The sequence below is a fragment of the Mauremys reevesii genome, linkage group 10 (assembly GCF_016161935.1).
Source record: "Mauremys reevesii isolate NIE-2019 linkage group 10, ASM1616193v1, whole genome shotgun sequence".
NCBI lineage: Eukaryota > Metazoa > Chordata > Testudines > Geoemydidae > Mauremys > Mauremys reevesii.
In genome coordinates this window covers 44567741-44595141 of record NC_052632.1, presented here as the reverse complement: position 1 = coordinate 44595141, position 27401 = coordinate 44567741, and the positions used below count along the sequence as shown (strand labels likewise).

Sequence of the window (27401 nt, the reverse complement as noted above, 5' to 3'; positions counted from 1 at the left end):
GCTGGTAAAAGACTTGTCCTTATTCACACCGTGATTGAGGCTGGAATAGACCCCAGGAGCCCAGATCCCTGGTGTGGGCCATAAGCACCCGGCCATCCTTCCTCCTCCCATACAACACTGGAACAACTCCAAGACGTTTACAATAAAGTGACATCTTTAATTTGGAGTGTAGTGCCACGGTTGGAACACTTCCCCCTGCGAATCCAGATGCAAGGAACTGAAGAGCACACCCAGGAAGCAGGGAAAACGAGAACACAGGTAGGAATAGAGCTCCAGCCAGCCGTGCAGAGGACCCCATCCCTCCCACAAGCTTCCCGCAGGCTAATCCTTATGATGCACCCAGTGATGGAGACCCCAGCTTCCCTTAAAGTCATATACACCTAAAGGAAATAATAATAAAGTGCCCTATATGGTGCGCTGAGCCAGTGCTACCTTTCACTTTAACCAACATTCTGCGATCCAGTTCTGCAGGCTGTGTCGATGGGTTTCCCTAAGCACTGGTTTGTCCGGCAATGTAACGGTTAAAAAGCCAGTCTCATTCAGCCATATTCCAGAGGAACTTCTCCTTATCACATACTAAGGCATAGAGACAGGGAAGCAGGAGCGGGTGGCATGGTTTGTCAGACAAAGCCAATGTTGCAAAAGGTCTGGGCTGCCAAAGTGCAGAGAGTCAGTGTTGAGAGATTTCCCCCTCATTCCCAGAGGCTGAGCCTGCCCACACAACAAGGGCTGGCCAGAGAGCCTGTGCGCGTGTTGTGAAAGAGAGTGTGTATTTTCAAAGCTCATTGTACAGCACTAAAAAACCCTCATCAGCTGGAGAATCCTAGGAGATGCCATTATTCATACTACATTTCTGCTGGAAAAAAGCAGCCAGAGAGGATGCAAAGGGACTTCTCAAAGCTGTGGAGTTAAGCAAACAATCTGGCTTGGAGATGAAAAGTGAAGAGGCAATGAAAACAAGCACAGACTGTTTAGGCTTGCAGGGAAAGATAAGGACAGCAAGGGGGGGTGGAGAGAGAAAGCAGAGTGAGATAATGCTCCAGCTAATGGTGTGAAGGGCAGTAAGAAAAGATTTTTATAAATCCATAAGGGCAAAATGCAGCACTAGAGAGAAAGCAGGGCCATTAATAATGGAGGAGAGGGGTGAAATTAACCATGGCTTAACAATAGCTGAGACCTCAAACTGCTTTAGGAAAATCTGCCTTTAACACCAAAGGAAATAAATTTTGACGACTGAGAAGGAAATCTGCATGTGCAACCTAAGATAGCTGGGCCCTAGGATAATAAAGCAACCAGATAATTAATCAGGGGAAGACAGAAGGAGAAATTTCAAAGGCATAAATGGGAGTTAGGTGCCCAACTCCCATAGATTTTCACTGAGAGTTGGGCATCTGGCTGTCTTTTGGCCGTCTCCTCCACAGTGCACCTGGGAAATGATTGCCTGTATCACAGAGAACTTGGGAAGCCCGGATACTCTCAGCAAAAAGGAATGAATGAATCATTCTGGCAATTACTGTCTCATTAGCCCAGCTTCTAGCACTAGTGAAATGATGGAAATTAAAAGAAAAAAGTCAATAAATAGCTACAGCATAATGGATGCATGAGCAATAAACTGTGCTGGATGTTGGGAAAAGAATAAATCTTGGCAAACCTGATTGCTCTTTTTGGGAGAATTAGAAAATCAATGGCCAAGAGGAATGCAGTAGATATAAATATAATACACTTGGATTTTAGTAATGCGGTTAATATTGTATCTAGCAAAAAACTGATTGGCTTGGGATAAAATCATTGATGTGAATTGAAAAGTGGCCAAGAAACCACAAACAAAGAGTAGAATTAAACAGCAATTTATCTGTTCTGGGGGATGTGTTTATGGCCTCTCAATCTAATCTGGTCTAATTTAACACCTTCATTGCCGATCTGGCAGTGAGAACCAACAAGGTGCTAATGAAATACACAGCTGACACCAAACTGGGAGAAGTTGCAAACACCATGGAGATGAGCAAATCTAGAAATCAGAAGAGTGGGCAGAAAACAAATCATCCAAATCCCAGATACACAAAGCATCCAACAGATGGTTGTGGTTCTGCATTAGGCTTTGTTGTTTTTAGATAACCTACAGCTCAGATCTCCAAGTGTCCCTGCTGGGCTAAACAGCCAGCTGGTTGTAATAGCAGGTCAGTTTCAGAGGTTTAAGGGTACAGAAGCCAGTGGGTCTGCCAACCTGTGTAGTTGTTGCAAGAGACCCTGTATGCAAGTGCAAAAGGAGAGAGGAAATGCTCTTTACCTTCTTTGTTCTCTATGCTCTTCAGAGGCTGCAAAGCTGTTGGTGAGAAGAGAGAGAATTCTGTCACATTCGGGCCTGGGACCACAGCATGCAGCAAACAGAGCATTCGAGCAGCAGAGCGTTCAGCCACACTGGGCCCAGATCCACCAACTTGTCAGGGCACCCTGGACACGCTCTTCCTCCCAGCCCTCCTCCAACCCAAATGGATCCTTCTCTTCCTCCCCAGTGATGCAGCCCTGCCCAGCCGGTTCTGCAGTGCCCCTGTCTGCCCTGCCCAGGACTCACTGCCGCAGCTGAGCTGCCTCTGATCAAGGAGCCAAGCAACCTGATTTAATTGTTTTGCAAACTCTGTCTTTGCCTGCTCCCCCCGGTTTGTGATCTTGCCTGTTTGAATCCCAGGTCAGTGGGCAGAGCCCATGAGAACAACAAAAGCCTGCCCCCTCAGGAGAGAGAGGGGCCGCAGAGCCCAGACCTCAACTGAGTACAGATCAGTCAATCAAAACAAGAGACCCAGAGGGGGACACTGAGCAGAGCCCCCGGCCTGACTGCCCTAGAGATCACATTCTCTACGTACCCAAAGAAGGGGCAGCAGCAATGCAAGATTCCCCCAAGCTGCCCCTCTTTTATGAACCTGAGTCCAATTGTGGAGACACCAAGCCTAGGCATGAGTGGAGAGTTTGGAATCCCTGGTCTGCTCAGTGCTTGGCTTCTCTAATTTAGTTTGCTAATGAGGGGGCCTATCAGTGCCAATTATTAGTGGTGGGATTGTGATGGGGATGCCTACTGATTAGGAAATGGACAGAGACCCAGCCATATCTTTCAATGACAGTAAAATCCAAGATCTCCCTTCCCCTCCACTCACCCCGTAATTTGTAATGAGAGCAACGTTTCCTGAGTGCGGTTTCAGGAATGCTCTAGTAACTAGGCCATTAATAGATATGGTGCTCAAGATACGGAGCTGAGTTTGGTAAACACTGGCGGTGGTTGTAGCCTGCACATGGCTTCCTCTCAGCAGCTCTTGGCATCAGCTCTTAAAAGAAGTGAATTTCCTGATCAGGCAAGGACAGGGTGCTTCGTTCTGACTACCATCTCCCCACACACAAATCCCCCCTATGGAAACTACTGCCACAACATGAAAAATGAGGACAAACACCAGGATGTTGCCACATCTTCAGCCTCCAAATTCTGGCACTGAGGCTGTGGAAATTAATTGCTGAAATTTACAGTATAGATATGAAATCAATCTCCTGTTGGTTTGGGGGGGGGGGGTCAGGAGAAAGGACTGGGCTGGAGGTGGGGAGGCTGCATGGTTTATCTCCCACCATTAATGAAGGTAGGGAGAAAAAATCCATTTAACAGTTCATAGCATTTATCAGCCTTCCACAGTAATTACACTCACCAACTTCCACCACCAATCAAAGCCCCAGCCCTTAAATCTCACAGGCAGCTACAAACATCAAGAAGCCTGGGTTGGGAGCACGCTCTCTCCCAAGGAGAGATTAGGCGCAAGCCAATCTGTATACACCAAAGCTATTGTTGTGCTCAGAGCAGATAAAGGGAATCACCAGGCATATAATTAACTCATTTGATTACAGCAGAGTGCCACTATCACTTTTTATTAAAAGATAACACAGCTTATGTTGGCCCTGTGAAGCTGCCAGTCTGCTCACAGCTTGGAGGGGTTCACCGACAGCCAGCTGGCCTGCCTCAAAGCGTCGTGCAAGATGGCACAGGCGCCAACGTGAGACTGGCTGTGTTGGCATGTGTGTGATCATGCACACGACAATGCACTTCTGTGTGAGACTATGTGCATGTTCATTGCATCGGTGTGTGCGTTTGCGACAGTCCATGTGTACAACATGCACAACTGTATGAACATACTTGGCAATGTGTGTGCATGTGCAAGTGTATGTGTGTGCACGTATGCAATATGCATGGACAACTGTGTGCACACGCTCATGCATTAGTGTGTACATGTGCGAGCATGTGCTCTTAAATGGATGCACGACTGTGTGCTTATGCTTGTGTACCCATGCGTGCACATGGAAGAGTGTGTGACACTATGCATGCACGTTTGTCTGCACATGCCCATGCATTAGCATGTGTGTGCCTTTATATTCATGCACAACTGTGTGCGCATGTTCATGCATCAGTGTGTGCACATGCAAGTGTGCACCACTCTGTGTATGCACATACTTGTGCATCAGTGGGTTCACATGCCACATCTTGCATCATTCAATGTATATATGACTGTTTGCTTATGCAACATGTGTGCATATACCAGTATATAGAGGCAGAACTGTGCATATGTGACATGTGCATTCCAGTATGTGCTCATGATATGTTGTGTGCACACCCAGGCTGTGGCACATCGGCTTCATCTTCCAGGTCAGACATACTCTCTGACTCAGGGCTGGGCAGCTCCTTTTTTCCTTAATATTCTTGCGAGTTTCATGCAAGAACATACCAGGTCTCATCTGCACTAGAGAAACTACCTCCTGCTGACCACAGGGTCAGCATTGGGTACAGCCAACCCAGCAAGGGTCACTGTTTAAGAGCAAGAACTGTGTGTGGCCCAGTCACAGTGTTGACCAGAGCTGCCAGGGTCCATTTTCAACTGTGTGTTCTAGTTGAAAACTGGATGCCTGGCAACCCTAGTTAAGACCGAGCAGGTGACAGTAAGAAACAAGCCAGGCAGCACAGGAACCAGTGGGAAGGTGCAGGGAAGAATCAGACCCACCTACCCATTCCAGCCCCGTCCACGGGGTGCCCCCTGGAACTGATGCAGGAGGCTGGGGTGGGAACACAAGGACCTACCTTCCCAGCATGTACGTTGGTTTCTCCTTTAGCAATCCCAACCCCAACATGAAATTCAGCACCTCAACCCCCACCCTGGTCATCTACACAGAATGTGGGCTTTGAGATCTCACCAACCTGTCTTGGGTTCTCCACCATCCTCACTCTGCTCCTCCATCCCTGCAAAACAAAAGCCATGTGTGCATGAAGCCTCCAGAGATGCGCAGAGAAATCACTGAGCAAATGGGGAAGGGTTGGTAGGGGAGGCGCTCAGACTAGCTCTACGGGTGGTCCCCTGTCTCATCCCACAGCCCTCTGGCTATTCCAGGCCTGCCGATGCCCCTAGGTCCCAACCTGCAGCCCTATAATCCCAGCCCTTCCCTGCCCCCAAAGCTTTGCTGATGCTCCTCAATCCTGGCCCACGGCCCCTATTGCTATCCCAGCCCTGGACCCCCACTCATTATCTGAAGCGGGGAGGACTGAGCAGAGGGGAGCCCAATGCCAGTCCTCAGGAGCCCGTGCACCTGCAGTGGGAATGGAGGAGGGGTGCATTTATATGCGACAGTGATGGGCGTGTATTCTCTGATACAGAAGAGCGAGGCAGGAACTTGCTGGGGATAATGGCTCATTAGCAGCTAACATGAAAGGGTGGGGCTGTCTGCAGGTTGTGTCTGTATGACGGGGCAGACACCAGCTGTGTGTACTGGACTCTCCTCGAGGAGCCTGCAGAGAAGGCAATTTTAGCTTCTGACAGCTGGTCAGTCATCCCCAGGCTGCAGACCCTGTGATCCCAGCCCCAGACCCTTGTCCTGTCCTAGCTGTGACGCACTGTACCAGTCTACACAATGTTTTGGTGCTATGACCATTTCTCTCCCCACCCCAGTGCAGAGCTGGACCCTTGGCTGAAGCAGCGACCAACAAGTGTGATCCCCTCTCCTTGGACTGCAGAGGAGACCCACCAATCAGTCTGACGTGACACAGACGCCTGGCTGCCAAACAAAGGCTCTCCCGCCGCCAGCTCCCCTATTTATAGCAGAGCTGCCATCTGGAGCTGCGCTCTTTGAGTGGCTTAACAAGGCTCAGCAACCCCAAGCAGAGACCTGGGGAGAGGACAGGTCTAGAGAGATCCAAAGGGGCCTAGACCCAGGAGAGTTCCGATTGCTGGCATCTGCTCTCCAAGGTATGCTACTTCTGCTTCCATGCACACAACACACCGTGAGAACATACTGGAACACACGTCACGTATGCGCATTTCTGCCTGCAGATACTGGTACATGAACACATGTTGCATAAGCAAACAGTCATGTATGCACTGAATGATGCACACTGTGGCATGTGAATCCACTGATCCACAAGGTCAGCATGACTGCACTTCACGCCACCTTCATCCTCCTCACTCCAAGCCTACCGCAGCAGGACACGCCAGTCACACTAGGCTGTGCAGTCTCCAGCCCTTAGTATTTGTCCTGTGGGGCACCATAAGGGCAGGACTGCATCATGCCATTGCAACATGTGCACAGCCTGCTGTGACACTGCCTCCGCACAGGGCAATAAGCCACTGCTACTGACACGCTGTAATGACTGTCTCCTAGCTGACTCACCCAAGGCCACAGAAGAGTCTTTATCAGAGACACTGAGCTAGAACCCAGGAGCTCCTGGCTCCTCAGCCTTGTGCTGACGCTGCTAAGCCACAACCAAGCTGTGACATCACCCTGCTTTGGTGCTGCCTGGCAGGGCCCTGCAAATTCTACACTCAAGACTGACCCACCACTTGTGACACTCCTCAGAGTGTCTATGGGATTGTAGCCGCCCTCAACAGAACAGACCCTGGATGTGCACCCCAGCTGCTCTGCAGGAATCCATCCTGACAAGTCCCAGAGACCATCCTTCACATTCCTTCCCTCCCCTATGTCCTTCACAGGGCATGCTGCTCCCCCCGCCCCATCCCAGCAGCCAGGCAGCTGAAATGGCACGGGGCATGCCGAGATGGCAACGTCACCAGGGTCCCACATCAGCCCTGGAAGGCTCATGTAGCAAGCAAACAGGCCAGCAGACTCCACGTCTCTTCCTTGACACTAATGCACCGTTAAAGGGGCACTACCAAAGTTAACAGGCCCCCAGGGGCAACCTACACTGGGATTGCCAGACTGGATCAGAACAGAGGTCCAGTGTCCTGTCTGCGACAATGGCCAGCTGCTCTGGAGGAAGGGGTAAGAACCCCACACAACAGCTGTGAAATAATCTGCCCCCACATTACAATTTACACTGATCTCTACCAGAGAGAAACTGGCTGAAGTACCAGGTGTATTATCCCTTCCAAAATTTGTTAGCATTAACTAAGATAACTTTGCATATTTTTGTTATCCATGTAGATGTAACAGTCTCTTAGAAACAAGCTAAGATCTTGGCCTCAACAATTTCATGTGGCAGAGAGTTCCACAATCAAATGATACAGTCAAATTTGTGTGGAAAAAAGGGTTTCATTTTATCAGTTATAAATTTGCCCTTTTAATTTGGTGGAGCAATGAAACATTTTTGTTGTGTACGCTAGTGGCGGCATGTTCAAATCCCACCTAATCTACCACAGAAGCTAAGAAAATGGCTGGCCCTGTTGTGTAGGGTTATGGCAAAGGTCCTGGGTTTAAATCCCGGGACAGCAGAAATTAAAAATAACTATGACTCGTGTTACCCAGGAGATTTGACTAGATGATCTTAATAGATTCCTAGGTCAGAAGGGATCATTAACAATGTCATTGATTGTCCCCTTGTCCTTGTGTAGGAGATGATCTCTGTCTACCTTCTCTTGACCATTCATCATGATTTGCTTACTTCACTGGCAAAAATCACTCTCATCAGTCGTGTAGAAGCAGCCCACCTACCAGGACAGCCAGCTGAATTCTATTCTGCTGTGCAACAACAGGCTCATGAAGCGAGTTCCGTCTGTAGAACCTTCTTCATCTCTGGCTCAAAGGTTGGAGGAGGAGGAAAGAACCCAGCCAAACTTCCCATGCCCGGGTGGAGTTTGCAGTGGTGGCAGCTAGAAAAACCCACCTTTTTGCGGCTTGGCAAATTGAACCCATTGGGAGAACCAGTGAGAGACAATAAGTACGGAATTAAAGCTGGTTTTACAGCCACTTTAAATGTGCAACTGCACTTAAAGGAACAAAGATCCCCTTTTCATACAAATGCCCTTCAGAAATAAAGAGCAGGGAAAAGGACAAGGATGCAGAAAATACAGAGCAAGGGGGAGAACGGTTTTTCAAACAGGGGCTTTCAAAGTGCTTCCTGCGAGACATCGGCAGGGCTTTAATTAATTCGTTCAAAGCTGAACACACGCAGGCAGGGATAAAGGAACAAGAGAGGCAGAGCACATAGCATCTGTGTCTCATGCTATTTCCTTGTGTCTATGTGCTTGACATTTCCATAATGGCAAATGCTAGTGATGTCTTTTCAGATGAGAAGGGGGAGGGGTGCAGAAAGGAAACACCCGTGTGTGCGAACTATCCTGAGTGTGTACTGCCCTGTGTGTGTCTGCACTTGGCCAACTGTCACTTTGCAAGTCGCATCTCCTCCGTCAGGGGTGGGGTGAGGAGTCACTCGGGAAGGGAAATGTCAGACCAGATTGGGAGTCAGGTTCTGAGCATCTGCTTCTTGGCTGGCAACACCTCACTGCTTCCAAAATGTCAGCTGCAAACCTCAACAACAAAGATCCCACGCCCCGGCAGATCATCTCGGTTTGCTCCCCAGGGAGAAGATGCATAATGTTTGCAGCAGGCGCATCCATCCCAAGGCATCCAAGGGGATAGACTGCTGCTGCGAACTTGGGTCCTTGCCCCATAGCTGGGGTTAGGCAGACACGTGTGGACAACACAGGACACCCTCCTCGGCATGGGATGTGTCCAAACTCTGAGAATGCACATGGCTGGGCAGGGGAGATATACCTGGTGCAGATATTACGACCCCAGAGCGTAGGAACACAGTTTGGGCTAACGGGGGCATCGCAGTAAAAGGGATTAAATCCTGTAGTCCAATTTCTTTGGTCCCATTTTGTAGTAGCAGCATTGCAAGCTTTCACTCAGCTGCCCCCACAAAAATAGTACCACTAAATGTGTCTTGACTGAAAAACCAGCCATGTAACCCAGAAGCCTGCCTCTCAGTCATTTTGATTCAGCCTTCTGGTAGAGGTGGGAACACTAGTTTCCCCCTTTTCCAGCATCTTTCATCCAGGGATCTCAAAACTCTGGAATGAGTTATACCTCCCAACTCTGCTGGGAGGTGTGGACTTTTCACATTTCCCCATTTCACAGCTGGAAACACTTTCTACATGTAGCACTTTACAAAGGAGTATCATTATCTCCATTTTACAGATAGGGAAACTGAGGCCCAGGGAAGTGAAGTGGAGTGATCTTGGGCCAGTCACTTAACTAACCAGTAAGAGAGGTACAAACAGAACACAGGTCTTCCCAGTCCTGTGCTCCATCCACTAGGCCACACTGCCTCCGAGGCTCACCTCAAGTAAGTACAGAGCCCAACAACCAAGAGCCTGAACTCCCACTCTAAAGAACCCAGTGTGTCATTTACAGAATCCATCACTCCTGGTCCATTTAGAGCAGGGAATCAGTGCTGGAGCATGGGAAACTCACTCTTTGCAATCAGTGCCGGTGGGGGAAGACAGACACTTCAAAAGCAAACGGGACTGGAATTGGGAGGCTGCTCCCTTCTGGCACAGCTGGGTCCCCCAGAGGGGGAGACTAGCCCCTCCTGTGGGGGGTAAGGAAAGCAGAGCACATGCCATAGACTATTTCAAATGCGTTAGGGGGTGCTGGTGGCACACAGGAGCTCAACAGGCCATTAGCTCTCCATGGAGTCAGGTACAAGGCAGGCCAGCGCTATGGCAACCTTCCCACACCCAGCTCCGCCAGCGCACCCCAACCTTCAGCCGCAGCTCAGTGGTCTGGCACAGCAGAGGGGCCAGGGCTGTGACACGCTGGCCCCAGGACTGGAACAGCAGGGGGTGTGCAGGCCAGGGCAGAGAGGGTGGGGTTCCAGGGCTCAGGCAGGAGGTGCACTGTGTGAGTTTGAGCAGCCTGCACAAAACAGGCTCTTCCCACCCCCCACATCCCATATTGCTCACAGTTAAGTTCAGTAAATTCACTCTAACCCAGGCTCCTGCCAGAAGCTGTCTGCAAACCTCCTGCCCGCCCAGAGGGCAGTGAGAGCCCTTGGGGTATGTTCCTGGACAGAGCCTTGCTGAGATCAGGCAGCAGTGAAACGCATACACACGCACACGTAGCTGTTGGTACCTCCCCATTGGCCATGTCACAGGTCTGGGGATAGTGGAGCTGGCTGCTTACGACCATCCATCAAGCAGGGTGGGAGAATTTTGCTTCTACTGCCTCTCACTTAGCAAAGCTCTGCTCCGAGCCACATAAACACCCCTCAATCCTCTCAAGCATACAGGGCTTCTCAACATTCAGCAGAGCTTTTCACCCTACACTGACACAGGTAAAAGGCCTTTCAGTGGTAAACTTTCCCCCAGGCACTTTATCACCGCCTACAGCTTCCTACAGCTGCCCCCAGCAGGGTGAACTCCCTGAAGCTGGGTTCGTCCTTGGAGGTGCATGCCAGTGGTGGCAATCCATAGTTCAGAAGGTTTTCTCCACCCAGTCAATAACATCTGAAATAACCAGCTCCTCCCAGGCCAGCAACATCTACACTGCCCTCAGCAGGGAAGTCACAGCTAGGGAGATGGGCATCAGATCTGCCAGGTGCCCAGCATCTTCCTCCCCAAAGGATCCCAAAGTGCTTCACGCACGCTGGAGCAAAGGGAGTGGAAACTGTCCACATCTCCCCAGCGGAGGAGTCGCTGAGCCCATTGAATTCAGAGGAACTCAAGCCCATGCATAAGTGCGACCCTGAATCGGGCCCTCTGGGCTCGGAGCAGACAGACAGAATTCACACCCCTCCACCCCCTCCCCCACCCACACGAAAGGGAGCACCAGGCTCTGGGCTCCTTACCTGTATTTTCTTCCTCTTCCTTGCAGCTCTGGCGAATTTTCTTCCGGCACACGTAAGCCAGGGCGCCCAGCAGCCCCAAGATGCAGATAGCAAGTCCCACAGTCACCCAAAGAGCCACAGCAGGGAAGCTGAGGTGCTGCCCTTCAGAAAGAAAAACAGAAATGCCACCATGATCAGTGCTGCTGCCACAGAGAGGAAGGGGAGCACGTCCCAGGGGGCCGCCAGAAGCTATGCCCTGGCTCCAGGTTCCCCTCCTATGGGAAGGGCGTTTGGTGGGACAGGGACACTGAGGGGCTCTTTGTCCTGTGCCTCGCCCGTTAGCAAGGTACTGGAGCACACACTGAACTGCAAGCTTGGGAGCACTGCCACTGGTTTCAACAGGACAACTCACATGCTTGGAGTTAGGCATGTACTGAGTCGATGCCAGCAACCAGGGGGATCTCAGTGCCCCCCGGAGCTCAGGGGCTATCACAGTCCCCTTTGCTGTGGCGATAGGCAGCCCACAAAAAGGTGGAGGTGGCTCAGTAGGGATGACACAGCCCTAAGTCAGGGTTCGTCTCCAAGTCCATGGATGTGCAGAGCAGAGTGGGAAATCTCACCAGAACGGGTGGCCTTGCAGCACCTCCTGCATCCAGGATGCCAGCCCAGCTACGAACACCTCAGAAATAGAGCAAAGGGGGGTAAAGATGGGAGAGTCTGATTTTATCACCCATCCCTACCCTGCTCTGCCACGAGGGGGCGAGGCTAGCTGATGCCCAGAGCACTAAGGAAAAAGACAGTCAGTTCAGGGGCGGGGTTAGGTGGGGTAGGCTGACTCCTCCGCCAGTTACCTGCATTTCAGACTACCTCAGTCAAACACAAGGACTGGTGAGAAAAAAACTCTCCCACCGTGGAGTCATGGGTGCACACATTACACAGAATGAGGATGGCCGCCAGGCCTGCAGCTGACTCGTTCAGCTGAGAGATCTTGAACCAAGCCAACAGAGAGAATGAGTCACTCCCAGAAATATGTAGCAATAAAAAAAAAACAACAGTGTGTGAACTGCGGTTCTCAAAGAACCATTCAAAACCACCTGGTTTCTAAGTTCTCTCCGTCATCGCTTTGTGCAGCCTCTGTGCAATGTTTTATGCAAATTGCCTAATTTGCATAATCACAAATAATTTGCTTATAACCATAAACTTCAGCTCAAAAGGAAAATCTGTGTGGGTTTAATAATGTTGAAAAGCGTTGGCTCAGCAGCCCTGGTGAATGGAGCCTCCCCCAGTTAGTTGCAGGGCAAGTGGGTTCTCTATGTGAGGGATAGGATGGCCCAGTGGTTAGGGAGATATGGAGATCTGGGTTCAAGTTGCTGCTCTCTCATCATCTTCCTGTGTGACCCTGAGCAAGTCACTCCCTCTCTGTGCCTCAGTTTCCCCATCTGTACAATGAGAACAACCCTGCCCTGTCTCCCAGGGATGCTAAAGATTGTGAGGTGTTCCAATAACATGGTAATGGGGGCCAGAGTCCCCATCCTGCCAGCTTAGCTTGACCCCATTTACTTGAGCAGTGGGTGTAGCCTGAACCAGTACTGAAAATGGCTTAATTGCAAGTACCGTAAAAACCAAAGCATGTAGAACTGAGATCAAAGCCAGGCTCAGCTGTTGGTGCTGACCAGGGATTGGTCCTGCCTATGCTTGCAGCTAAAGTCTCCACAGCAGCATTGGTCCAAGCCGCTAACAACAAGGAGGGGGAGTTGCTCCTGGTACAGCCAAGACCTAAATTATCCTAAGAGTGAGTGAAGATGAGAAGGCAGTGGCAGATGTGTGTCTGTATAAATTAGATAGAGGAAAGTTGTTTGCTGTACAGTACTTTAACCACGGTTCATGTTACTGGGTTAATATGTTTAACTTTCTCTCTTCAGGGTTCGTTAAATAGTATTTAGATAAACACACTCTAGCTCTCAGCATAGCAGAGCAAGAGAGACTGCAGAGCATCCTACGGGATATGCTGCATGTTCTGGTGAAGTTTGCTGAGGAAGATAGTGTGAGGATTGGTCCTGTTATTTAGAATATGCTACAAGTGCCTCACCATCAGCAATTATCTGCAAAGATGCTTCTCACAGCTGCTGATTTCCTTATTCCATCCCATATGCTGAAGTGGGCTTTAAGTAAGGCAGCATGGCCTAGTGGATAGAGTATCGACTAGGACTCAGGAGAGTTGGGTTCTAGTCCCAGTTCTGCCACTGGTCTGCTGCCTGAACTTAGGCTTCACCGCTCTGTACCTCAGTTTCCTCATCTATAAAATGGAGCCAATTCTCACCTCCCTCAAGACCTACAGATGAAAAGGGCTTTGTGAGAGCTAGGTATTATTACAGGGTGCCTAGGCCTTGTGTCCATGGTGATGGGGCTTTAGAGTTAGATTAGCTAGCGGTAGATCAGGTGACTGCTTGTCAAACTAGTCCAGCTGCAGCCTCTCAGTCATCTCAACAGCACCTGTACAACTGTGTGGTGTTCTCAGGCCATTTGGATCCTTGGATGTTCTAACTGCCACCTTCCGCCATGGTTCTGGATGCAGCAGGCAAGGCAGAAAAGCAGCCGGTTGAGTCGCTCCATAAAACACTTCATTAACCTTTAAATAATTATACTAATACATTCAAATCAGATGCCGATCTGTCTCGTGTTAGGAGTCCAGAGAGTAGACTCAGGTGCTGTTTCATCCTTCCCCTGCAATCTAACTCCAGCAGTGCTAGAAGCAGGCACAGCACATTCCCACCACAGGTTCAGAGGTACTCACACATCCTGGCATGCACCTCAGTGGGCCACCCATGGGCTGGGGGTGGTGTCTGGCCATGGAAACTAACCTGGGGCATATACACATGGGTCAGGTACCGAGATCTACAGGGGGGAGGGAGGAATTGAGCTAGAACTTCTGTTATGGTACAGCATATACTGTAGCAATTCTACAGCCAGTGTAATATGCTGGCTAAGCGGACTGCTCCCTCTAGCAGCTGGTCCAAACAGAAGATAAAAAGCTGCCTGCTAGTGCCAACTAATGAAGTTTTTCTTTTAGCTCAGGTATCAGAGGCCTGTGCTTTTAGTGCCAAAGGTCCCAAAGCCTGCTAGCAGCCCACGATGTGGGGCTGTTACACAAAGTGGAAGTGTTTGGGCTACTCCTGAATAATAAACAGCTCACTGGGTTTGTTTTAAATAAAGGAAGATGCAGACCTGGGTGCCAATCCTTTGGAGGTAGCCAAGTAGTAAATAAATAGGCAGATTCTTTTCTTCATCCATTTTGTCTTCGAATTTCTTGATCATCGGGAGTAGCTTTGGTCACAAGAGATCTGGATTTTGTTTGAGGAATGAGAATACAGGAGTACCTGTGGTTACATGAGCTGGGATTAAAAACAAAAAGGCCCCTCAATCCTCAGGCTTCAGGGAAACAGCCAGCCGCTCACAGGGATCAGGAAGGGATTTCTTCCCATGGCTCTGCAGGGTATCGCACAAGCAGGTCAATTACACTAGCTTGCATGTATCTGGCACTGGCCGCTGCTGGAGAAAGGAGAGTGGAGTATATATGACACATGTACATATGCTCCTGCCACAGCAAAGCCTGCTGCTCCTGCTGCTGCCACTAAGAACCTGAAGCAAACCCAACACCTGTCTCCCATACACACACATACACCACTCTCACCCAAGAAACAAAACTGGATCAAATGAGTTGTTTACATTTACATGCTAATTTGCCCAGCAATTAGTTCTGTGGTGCAAGCTCACTCTGCTGGGAGGGAGGAGAAAGAAAAGTCAGGTACAATGCCAGAGCAGCATGACAGGACACACATCAAAATGCACGAGACACAGAGCAAGGGCTGCCAGCCAGCTACAGAAAACGCTGGACTGTTCTGATTCCCAGAGTCCTGCCCTGGAGCCTGCTGAAGGAGAAGAGAATCCTGGACTTGGGCATTGGGTACAGGATGTGGGGGAGTAAACGACATATCATTATTTTGCCCATTGGACAAACACATGGAAAAGCAGGAAAGCACCACGACTTCCAAGGGAAACCTCAAGTGGGCTGCACATGATGGATTGCAATGGATTCAATAGTGAGTCAGTTACACAGCCCACTGCTGTGTGCTCTACTGAGAACGCACCAACCGAGCTTTCTCTCCAGGCACTGAATTCTGTTGTCCAGGGTCTGCGGAGAGAGAATCCAGGGTACAGGCTGAGCAGTCTGAGGGTGGAACCCTAGAAGCAGGCAGGCCGGACAGCAGCAGCAATGGGATGTCTCTGCATAGTGCAGATAGAAGTTTGCTCCCCATTAGAGTGCCACCCACAACTTCATGAACCCAGAGATTTGCCATGGCCTGTCTTATCGCAGGAGAACTTTCATCTGGGAAGTTTGGTTCAAACGAGACAAGCCTTGGGGCTCCTTCTAGCTCTGCAATGGGTTGGCCGACAAGCTACACACTTGGCCTTGCTCAAGAGAAATGAGTTTGCGAATCTTACTGGGGGTGGGGAGAGGATTAAAGAGGGATAAACAGCCATGTTCAAGCCCATATAGGAAATTGCAAAACTGGGGCAGTTATAGTCCTATCCACTCACATTCCTTTAGTGCTCTAAGAGGAAGTGATGAAAGTCTGGAAAGATACATGTTCTTCACAGTCAGTGGTGCCTTTTCTTCTTATAAATATTCCATTCTGAGCCCAGCATTGCCCTCAGCTGAGTGGTAAGAGGCAGGAGTCCAAGATCTTGCAGATCAGCTTCTCAGGAGAAGAGAAATCAGTGATGTGAAATCAGAGTAAATTCCAAGTCTAATTTTTTTATTTACCTGTACATCAGCCCCTCAGAATCTCAGCTCAGCACCAATGCTTGGTTCCCAGAGGGCCATGCTGCCTCGGGAATAAACTCTCAGAGTTCAAGGCACACAAAAATCTCTCCTGACGCTCACACAGCTCCCTCTTCACAAGACACTGGTTCTCGCCTCACCAAAATCTAGCTACAACACAGCATGTCTTCCTAAGGCAGACTATAAACACGCCACCTGGTGCTCCCTGCAATAAGCTTATCCACTTCGGACAGTCTATAGAGCAGGACCCTGGGGAGGACAAGTGGTCTGTATCCTGCCTCTTTCTCTTCACAGGTCAGGATTCTGGGACCTTCGCCCAGCAGCCTCTGCCACCCAAGCCAAGAAGAGGCGGGCTGGGGCCATGTCACGGAGTCCCTGGGCGATGCTCTGGAACTGCTCCCCACAAAGCCAGTCAGGACTTTGGGGAGCCTCTTCTCCCTGGGATCAGACTGTCTTCAGGGCAAGAAGCTCATATGGCTTCACCTTCCTGGGTCTGACCTTGCAGCATTCAGCATATGCTCCTCTGTGCACTTCCCACAGTGATTCTGCCCAGGCAGGGTCCGGGGGAAGCCAGAGGGTCCTCCACCCCCTCTTCGCAGTCAGCTGTGACTCTTAGCCAGACAGTAAAACAGAGGTTTATTAGATGACAGGAACATGGTCTAAAACAGAGCTTGTAGGTACAGAGAACGGGACCCCTCAGCCGGGTCCATTCTGGGGCCCAGCGAGCCAGACAACTCTGTCTGCCCTCACTTCCCATCCACAGCCAGCTCCAAACTGAAACCCACTCCAGCTCCTCCTTCTCTGCTGAGTTTCTTTCCCGGGCCAGGAGGTCACCTGACCTCTTTGTTCTCCCACACCTTTAGCATCCCCTTGCAGAGGGGAAGGGCCCGGGCCATTAGTTGCCAGGAGACAGTGTGTCGGCCAGAAACTGAGGCACCCACACAGTATTCAGAGGAAACATTAAGAACAGTCCCACTTCGACACAGGCTATTGGAATGATATGTGGCCACCCACACTCAGATACCAGAGTGAAGCCAGACACCACAGACGTATATTTGGCGCTGAGAGGAGGCAACAGCACTCCAGCTTGGGACTTATGGACTCAGCAAGCAGAAGGACCGTCTCAGCGAGTGCTCTTCAGTACATGTCCACCCTTCTCCAGCAGAGGGCATATGCTGGATCTGAGTCAGCGCTGCATCACTCCCACACTGAACCCGTGTAACTACACCAAAATCACAGCTTACCACAGCTGGACAAGACTCCATTAGCGCTCTGCAAGGAGTGTTGTCTAGTGCTCACATGTCACTGCCCTCTCCACGCATTCCTCTGGGACATTCAGCAGAGGTCTAGGGCCCAGGGAATGCAGTTCCTTGGTGCCACCTGAGCCCATCACCTCTATTCCTCTAGTGGCGGTGGCTAGCACTAGCCGTGTCTGTACAGAAGAAATCCTGGTCCTCCAGCCAGCATCTGCACAGCAGTGCTCAGCTTGCTGGAAGGAGCGCCGTGAATCCAGCCAAAAGCTTTATGCTCCACCAGGGACCCTACTTCACATCCCAGCAAGTGCTGTTCCAAGGATAATTATGCACTAAATTAATGTTACCGGTAAGTGTACAAGGTTATAAAGATCTCCAAGGCAGCTATAAAAGCAGAGCTAGCAAGGACAACTGGAAGCCCTTTATAACCCAGCTGCAAGCTAGTCACCTGCACCACCGAGACAGGCCCATAAAGTATTTTACTGAGAAGTCGAACTTCTCCTGCCAACTCAACTTCCAGAAAACAGAGCCTGGGACCCACCTGGGTCCCGTCACATACAATGGGAGCGGCTCTGCTTGGGGCCAGCACTGTGCAGAGATTTCAAGCACCCCTTTTACCAATGGAGAAGATGGGGTTCAATCATGGAGCAGGAACACAAAAGGCAGAAAATGACCAGGACGAGTAGCCAACCCAGGATGCCTGGCTACTCCCAGACCAAATTCACTCCGTTCCCTTTGCTTTCCTCTTTAAAATGAAGCATGAACATCCCTGATCCCCCCAGAGCCTGACTATCTAGGCACTAATGAGAGGAGGAGGGGAGCTGGCCACATACACAGAGCAGGGGAACATGACTGGTGTCCAGGAGAAGAGGAGCAAGATTCCTCCAAGAAAACAGGAGGAGGGTGGAAGAGCAAAGCCACATGAACGTTCCCATCCGCCCTCCCAGAGCCAGGGTTGAGCCCTGCTCCCTTTTCCAAACCCCAGTTTGCTCAGGAGTCGTGTCTCCCAGCAGCAGCCAGATGGGTGGACTGTGTGTTCTGAAGGGGAAAGGGGACTGGAAGGGGTGCCAGCAGGACTGTAGGGCTAGGTGAATTTCAGCGAAAGGGCTGAGGGGCGCCGATCGAATCTCAGGGTGGTAAAGGGCTGAGCCACAGCACAACCACTGGCTGGGCAAGAGAGACCCGAGTGGAGCAGAGAATCTGGCTGGACTGTTGCCTATCTCCCCTTCAGATGGGGTCCCTAATCCCTGGGGAAGGTTAGTGCTGCCCCGTGGACTGAGGTCTGGGGGAAGGTGCGTCTGTTACAGCTCTGCCAACCAAGGAACCCTGCGTGCCCCAGATGGCTCTAACCCTCCCAGCACTGCTGCTCTCCTTTGCCAGGCCTCCTTCGGCTAAGGGCTGTGGACGGTGGCCACTCTCCTTAGGTCCCTCAGGCTCACAATATCACAGTCATGGTCTGTGCTCCATGTGTCCTGTACCCATCATGCTGCAGTACGAAGAGCTGATCTGCCATGGGCTGTCTTGCAGCCAGTCAGTCTCACCCAGCTAGGTGGAGGGGGTGGCCCATGTGTAACCCGCTCGCCCACTCACCGTGGCACTCTTATCCCCTCTAGCTGGGGCTGGGCTCATACACAGGTTACACCTGCTGCAGCCTAGGCTGACAGCTGGGATTTGGCTCAAATAGTAGAAGGTCACGCTTTAAGATCCAGCATCCACATCCCAGGTGTGATCCCTACTGCAGACAACCTGCCCAAGGTACAGGCATTGCAAGTGGTGGCCTGTATGCGGAACTAGCCTGCAACTTTGGCATTATCAGCTGACAGTCTCCTTGAGCAAACCCTGACTGTGCTCCCTTGGCAGCTCCAGCTGTGACAATTCTTATTTATCGACCCAGCAGAGCATGACACTGTCAGAGGGAAGTGGCTAAGTTGAACGATGCTCTTATGGCGCAGAACCTCCTGTACAATAAACAGTGTTTAATAAACTGGGCCTGTTTATATTTATGATCTGTTTTCACAGCTCCCTCCTCCTCCTCGCTCTGTCATCAAGAGGAGGGAACAGCACTGAACAATCAGCCATCAACAATGCAGCGGTGCCACTGACAGCCTGTGGGAATCAAACTGTCAGCATATTAGCTGAATGGAACTACTCAGGAACATAAGAACATAAGAACGGCCGTACCGGGTCAGACTAAAGGTCCATCTAGCCCAGTATCTGTCTACCGACAGTGGCCAATGTCAGGTGCCCCAGAGGGAGTGAACCTAACAGGCAATGATCAAGTGATCTCTCTCCTGCCATCCATCTCCATCCTCTGATGAACAGAGGCTAGGGACACCATTCATTACCCATCCTGGCTAATAGCCATTTATGGACTTCACCACCATGAATTTATCCAGTTCTCTTTTAAACATTGTTATAGTCCTAGCCTTCACAACCTCCTCAGGTAAGGAGTTCCACAAGTTGACTGTGCGCTGCGTGAAGAAGAACTTCCTTTTATTTGTTTTAAACCTGCTGCCTATTAATTTCATTTCATGACCCCTAGTTCTTGTATTATGGGAATAAGTAAATAACTTTTCCTTATCCACTTTCTCCACATCACTCATGATTTTATATACCTCTATCATATCCCCCCTTAGTCTCCTCTTTTCCAAGCTGAAGAGTCCTAGCCTCTTTAATCTCTCCTCATATGGGACCCTCTCCAAACCCCTAATCATTTTAGTTGCCCTTTTCTGAACCTTTTCTAGTGCTAAAATATCTTTTTTGAGGTGAGGAGACCACATCTGTACACAGTATTCAAGATGTGGGCGTACCATGGATTTATATAAGGGCAATGATATATTCTCAGTCTTATTCTCTATCCCCTTTTTAATGATTCCTAACATTCTGTTTGCTTTTTTGACTGCCTCTGCACACTGCATGGACATCTTCAGAGAACTATCCACGATGACTCCACGATCTTTTTCCTGACTCGTTGTAGCTAAATTAGGCCCCATCATATTGTATGTATAGTTGGGGTTATTTTTTCCTATGTGCATTACTTTACATTTATCCACATTAAATTTCATTTGCCATTTTGTTGCCCAATCACTTAGTTTTGTGAGATCTTTTTGAAGTTCTTCACAATCTGCTTTGGTCTTAACTATCTTGAGTAGTTTAGTATCATCTGCAAACTTTGCCATGTCACTGTTTACCCCTTTCTCCAGATCATTTATGAATAAATTGAATAGGATTGGCCCTAGGACTGACCCTTGGGGAACACCACTAGTTACCCCTCTCCATTCTGAGAATTTACCATTAATTCCTACCCTTTGTTCCCTGTCTTTTAACCAGTTCTCAATCCATGAAAGGACCTTCTCTTTTATCCCATGACACCTTAATTTACGTAAGAGCCTTTGGTGAGGGACCTTGTCAAAGGCTTTCTGGAAATCTACGTACACTATGTCCACTGGATCCCCCTTGTCCACATGTTTGTTGACCCCTTCAAAGAACTCTAATAGATTAGTAAGACACAATTTCCCTTTACAGAAACCATGTTGACTATTGCTCAACAGTTTATGTTTTTCTATGTGTCTGACAATTTTATTCTTAACTATTGTTTCGACTAATTTGCCCGGTACCGACATTAGACTTACCGGTCTGTAATTGCTGGGATCACCGCTAGAGCCCTTTTTAAATATTGGCATTACATTAGCTAACTTCCAGTCACTGGGTACAGAAGCCGATTTAAAGGACAGGTTACAAACCTTAGTTAATAGCTCCGCAACTTCACATTTGAGTTCTTTCAGAACTCTTGGATGAATGCCATCGGGTCCCGGTGACTTGTTAATGTTGAGTTTATCAATTAATTCCAAAACCTCCTCTAGTGACACTTCAATCTGTGACAGTTCCTCAGATTTGTCACCTACAAAAGCCAGCTCAGGTTTGGGAATCTCCCTAACATCCTCAGCCGTGAAGACTGAAGCAAAGAATCCATTTAGTTTCTCCGCAATGATTTTATCGTCTTTAAGCGCTCCTTTTGTATTTCGATCGTCAGGGGGCCCCAATGGTTGTTTAGCAGGCTTCCTGCTTCTGATGTACTTAAAAAATATTTTATTACCACCTTTGGAGTTTTTGGCTAGCTGTTCTTCAAACTCCTCTTTGGCTTTTCTTATTACACTCTTGCACTTAAGTTGGCAGTGTTTATGCTCCTTTCTGTTTGCCTCACTAGGATTTGACTTCCACTTTTTAAAGGAAGTCTTTTTATCTCTCACTGCTTCTTTTACATGGTTGTTAAGCCATGGTGGCTCTTTTTTAGTTCTTTTACTGTGTTTCTTAATTTGGGGTATACATTGAAGTTGGGCCTCTATTATGGTGTCTTTAAAAAGTGCCCATGCAGCTTGCAGGGATTTCACTTTAGTCACTGTACCTTTTAACTTTTGTTCAACTAACCCCCTCATTTTTGTATAGTTCCCCCTTTTGAAATTAAATGTCACAGTGTTGGGCTGTTGAGATGTTCTTCCCACCAAAGGGATGTTAAATGTTATTATATTATGGTCACTATTTGCAAGCGGTCCTGCTATAGTTACCTCTTGGACCAGCTCCTGTGCTACACTCAGGATTAAATCTAGAGTTGCCTCTCCCCTTGTGGGTTCCCGTACCAGCTGCTCCATGAAGCAGTCATTTAAAGTATCGAGAAATTTTATCTCTGCATTTCGTCCTGAAGTGAAATGTTCCCAGTCAATATGGGGATAATTGAAATCCCCCACTATTATTGGGTTCTTAATTTTGATAGCCTCTCTAATTTCCCTTAACATTTAATCATCACTATTACTGTCCTGGTCAGGTGGTCGATAATAGATCCCTAATGTTATATTTTTATTAGAGCATGACATTTCTATCCATAGAGATTCTATGGAACCTATGGATTCGCTCAAGATTTTTACTTCATTTGAATCTACATTTTCTTTCACGTATAGTGCCACTCCTCCCCCTGCACGACCTGTTCTGTCCTTCCGATATATTTTGTACCCCGGAATGGTAGTGTCCCATTGATTGCTCTCAGTCCACCAGGTTTCTGTGATGCCTATTATATCAATATCCTCTTTTATCACAAGGCACTCTAGTTCACCCATCTTATTATTTAGACTTCTAGCATTTGTGTACAAACACTTTAAAAACTTGTCCCTGTTTATTTGTCTGCCCTTTTCTGATGTGCCAGATTCTTTTTTATGTGACTGTTTATCATCAGATCTGGCCCTTACATTATCCTCTTCCGTCCTCTGCTCCTGACTATAACCTGGAGATTCTCTGTCATCAGACTCTCCCCTAAGAGAAGTCTGTGTCCGATTCACACGCTCCCCTGCAGCAGTCGGCTTTCCCCCATCTCCTAATTTAAAAACTGCTCTACAACCTTTTTAATGTTTAGTGCCAGCAGTCTGGTTCCACTTTGGTTTAGGTGGAGCCCATCTCTCCTGTATAGGCTTCCCCCATCCCAAAAGTTTCCCCAGTTCCTAATGAACGTAAACCCCTCCTCTCTACACCATCGTCTCATCCACACATTGAGACTCTGAAGCTCTGCCTACCTGGCCCTGCGCGTGGAACTGGGAGCATTTCTGAGAATGCCACCATAGAGGTCCTGGATTTCAGTCTCGTCCCTAGCAGCCTAAATTTGGCTTCCAGGACATCTCTCCTACCCTTCCCTATGTCATTGGTACCTACATGTACCACGACCACTGGCTCCTCCCCAGCACTACACATAAGTTTGTCTAGATGCCTCGAGAGATCCGCAAACTTCGCACCAGGCAGGCAAGTCACCATACGGTTCTCCCGGTCATCACAAACACGGCTATCTATGTTTCTAATGATCAAATCTCCCATTACTAACACCTGCCTTTTCCTAGTGACTGGAGTTCCCTCCCCCAGAGAGGTAACCTCAGTGCAAGAGGCAACCCCAGCACCATCTGGAATGAGGGTCCCAACTATGGGAAGGTTTCCCTCTGCTCCCGTTGACTGCTCTGCTTCCCTGGGCCTTTCTTCCTCCTCAACAGCGCAGGGGCTGTCTGACCGGAGGTGGGACAATTCTAGAGTATCCCGGAAAGCCTCATCAACATACCTCTCTGCCTCTCTTAGTTCCTCCAGTTCCGCCACCCTGGCCTCCAAAGTCCGTACGTGGTCTCTGAGGGCCAGGAGCTCCTTGCACCGACTGCACACATACGCCACCCGCCCACAGGGCAGGTAATCATACATGCTACACTCAGTGCAATAAACTGGATAGCCCCCACTCTGCTGCTGGGCTTCTGCCTGCATTGTCTCCTAGTTAATGAAAGGGTGGTTTACAGAAAGAGGTTTTGAATGTGGTTTGTTTTATAGGTTTTAAGGGGACTAAAGGGGCACAGATAGAACCGACAAGGGACCCCCGCTCCCTTCCCACTCCCTTCCAAACTCCCTTGCAAAACTCCCCGTTAGCAGCCCCTGATCACTCGCTTTATAAAACCCTGGCCTGACTGAATGCCCCGCTCACTGATTAAGGCTCAGCCAATTACCAGAGGCTTCTAGCTTTCAAACCTTCCTTTGAAGCTCACAGCCTCCAACTGCCAGCCACAGCACACGGTCCTTCAAACAACCAAACAAACAAACAGACTGACAAACACAAGCCCAGCACACAGCAAGTAACCCCCAAACACAAACAAACACACACTACAGACAGTCACTTACCCCACAGATGCTGTATTTGCTCCTCCTTCACCTGGCGAACTCCCTTGCGAAACTCCCTGTTAGCAGCCCCTGGTCACTTGTGCGCAGCTTTTTAAAGCCCTGGCCTGAGTGAATGCCCCGCCCACTGATTAAGGCTCAGCCACTTACCAGGAACTTCACCAGGACATGAGTTACACTGAAAAACTGTAGGCTCCTGGTTGGAAGGATTACTGTAACTACAGGTATATTCGTGGCCCAGGAATAGCAGGGATTTGCTTAGGGAAGTTACTTATTAGGATGTTAGTGGAACTTAATAGTAATTTTACAGCCCCAAGGCTCCCAGTGTGCTCTGTGGGGAACACACAGGGATCACTGCAGCCACCTCTAGGGTGGAACATCAACTCTTTAACAGCTCACAGCTGCACAACAGTGTAAGAAAAAAACGTGAAAAACACCTTACCCTATTGAAACATACCAAGGAGATTTAGGTTGGTGGAATGTAACTGCCTGAGTTGAGGTCTATGCAAGATGCTGGGGCTTCACTAAAAGGATCTTTAATAATCTCAAGCACTCAGGACCTCTAGTTCCATTTCAGCTGGGACTGCGTTGCTGGCAGTATAGCGCCCCCTGGTGTCATGCTTGGCACTAGCTCCATGCTGACTCAAGAGAAGAGCACCACCTACCAAACCATGCACATCACATCCCCTTCCTCCCAGGGGTCCTTTGGAGGTCTATCATAAAAGCAGCTGGCAGGGCTGCAGACAGAGTGAAGACTAGGAGCCAGATTCTGGCCCCATGTGCTGCTCCTGCAGCGTATAGGGGCAAGGGAGAACTCCCAGTATAAGCAGCCCCACACTGCCCCGCTCCTCAGCCCCCAGTGTTGGTGGCATGCCACGGGTAGGAGGGAACACAGGGATTTGGGGCTTCTGAGCAGTGCAGGGGAGGCTGCCATAAGACCAACCCTTTGGGCTGCTCCAGGTTACGGTGCAGGTTGCTTCTGTCCCTGTAGCAGCCCAGAGTGCAGGTGATGTGAAGCCACCTTTGCTCCCCTGCTCCTCCCAGGCTGCACCTTCCAAGTGGAGCGTCTCCCACAGCCCAGAGCCTGCCCCTCTATGGATCATTCCAGCTGGTGGAATGATTTGCCATGCACTCCTCTTGACTCGGCCCAAGATCCCCCTGCAGTGCGGCACATCAGAGAGACTCGCATCAGCCAGTGAGGGCCAGATTCCTGCAGCACGGCATGGAGGCCAGGCAGAGGCCATGAGGCCAAAGGGAAGGCAGGGAGACTGCTGCCTAGGCAAGCTCCGGGCCCCTTGACAGACTGGGCTGGCATCTAGGGGGAAGATTTTGCTCAGTCCTCGTTTTCCAGGATCACCTTCACCCTTCTCTAGGTTTTAACTGGGAGGCCAAAGCTCCAGCCTGAGGATCCAAGTTCTGGATGCCCAGAGCCTTTGGGCAACCCTGCCATAACACCCTGCCTGACTCACCAGTGATGGTAACGGAGGCATGAGTCTCCTGCTGCAGCACGGGGTTCTGCACCAGGCAGGAGTAGGTGCTGTTGGGCTCCAGCACCACACGGAGGATGCTCTGCACATCAAAGAGCCCTTCCTCATTGGCCACCTGGGAGGTGGTGACGTTCTCCGTGATGTTGTTTCCCTGGCCATCCTGCCAGAGTACCGTAGCCGCAGGGTAGCCGTGGAAGGTGTGGCAGGTCACCATCACCAGGTCCCCTGGCTTCAGGTTCTTGCTGGGCTCCAGGTTCAAGTTGGGCTTCGAATACAAAGCTGAAAAGGAAAGGAGAGCCAGTATGAGGCAATGGAAGTTAGCCAGCTGGCCAGAGGGGAGTGCTGATGAATAATGCAAGGTCATTTCCCCTCCCCCCCACACCATGGCCTTCTCACCCCACAGTCATCACACCACTGGGACCCAGACCACCATTCCCACCCCACCCCTTCCCTGCACCTCAGAAATTCAGCAAAGGGCATGCTGGGACAACTTTCCCACAATGCTCTCTGCTGGGAGACCATGGAGAAGATGACCTAGGGAGCTGGAGATGGGGGAGGGAGCTGCAGATGCCCCAGATAGCTTAACAGCCCACCAGGCAAAATGCTGAGCTGTGCAGAAACACCCCACAAAGTGCAGCCCCTCTGCGCCCTCTCGCTGGACATCAGTCGGGCTCATGGCATCTAACCCTCCACCCAATATACGTGACACCTATTCACTCTAATGGGACCTGGGGGCTGAGAACGTACCCCCTTTCCCCTCCCCATAGGGAGGTTTCCGTGGACATATCAGAGGCCAGGGCCAGCCAAGGGGGACTGGCAGGCTGGGGCCATCCCTTCACATGCTCCAGGCTGGGGGGAACCATGAGGGCTAACTGCACTGGGCCGGCTGCAGGATTTTAATGCAGTTGTTCAGCTGAGCCCCACAATGGATTCCTGGGGCTAGCAGCTGGCATTCCCCAGGGGAGGGAGGACACACAGGCTATCCAGGTAATTTAAATCATTCCCGTCCCCATAGCATCTGAGAGGGGATCCCCGGGGCAGGGGACTACAGCGGGAGGGGGGTAGAGATGGGCCCAAATTGCGAAAGTGGGGGGTGGCTGGGAGCCCCACGTCTAACCCTTCCCAGAGCTGGGGAGGTTGGATTTGGGGGTTCAAGCTCAGCCCTTACTGAGAGAGAGAGAGAGAGAGAATCACAAACCCAGCTCAGGACCCTGAACCCTCCCAGACCCCACCCATGGCTGGGCTCTGGGTCAGGCAAGAGGGGAAAGAGACAGGAACTGCGGAGGAAAACAGGGCAAGGGATGGAGGGGGAGAGAGGGAGACTACGGGGAGCAGGACAGCAGGTGCTGTGGGAGGGAAGAGGGTGAGGGGATGAGACACTAGATTGTGGGGGGAACCTGGGGTAAGCCCCAGATGAGCATGGTTCTGCCAGGAACATGAGGGGCTGGGCCCTGCCCAGGTGTCTCTCCACAGCCAGCCCCTCCTCCTGTCTCTCACCGGCCACCTGCAGCGTCACCGCCGCGCTGCTGTAGCTATGGACCCGGACAAAGCAGGTGAAGCTGCCCTCATCGGAGATTTGCACCCGCCGCAGCAGCAGCGAGACATTGCCCCGGGGCAGCTCCTCGTAGAATAGGGCTGTGCGGTTGACATAGCCGCTGCCCTGGTCGGCCAGCTGGTCCTGCCCGCTGGCAAAGCTGTGCACCAACCGCTTGGTGTCCGTCAGCTGCCAGATGAGGCTGAGCTCGGCGAGGCTGAAGTTGGCATCAGGCGAGAAAGAGCAGTGGAGGATGGCATCCCGACCAAAGAGGGCGATCACAGGGTCATCGGGGACCCGGATATTCACTGAGCCTGGCAGGAGAGGAGAAAAAGGCACATGACAGTGAGACATCTCTAAAAACACTGCCATGGCACAACCCCTCCCAGCCCACAGCACCATGCAAACCAGGGCTAGAGGCAAAGGGCCCCTGGACAACCAGAGGGTAACCTCAGCTCAGCTTTCCCCTCCCCTAGACTGGGAGGGGGTCTCTGGGGACGTCAGGCTTTACCCC

General features: G+C 50.3%; 1 protein-coding gene across 2 annotated transcripts in view; it reads right to left on the bottom strand.

Moving 5' to 3' along the window:
• Positions 1-27401, bottom strand: part of CD276 (CD276 molecule) — a 70247-nt gene that overhangs the window by 5358 nt on the left and 37488 nt on the right. For both annotated transcript variants that reach the window (XM_039493229.1, XM_039493230.1), the window contains 5 exons: positions 26851-27201; positions 25336-25632; positions 11102-11242; positions 5222-5263; positions 2288-2323 (listed from right to left, as the gene is read on the bottom strand). In XM_039493229.1, the coding sequence (XP_039349163.1) occupies positions 2288-2323; positions 5222-5263; positions 11102-11242; positions 25336-25632; positions 26851-27201 (867 nt within the window). The remainder of the gene's footprint in view (positions 1-2287; positions 2324-5221; positions 5264-11101; positions 11243-25335; positions 25633-26850; positions 27202-27401) is intronic.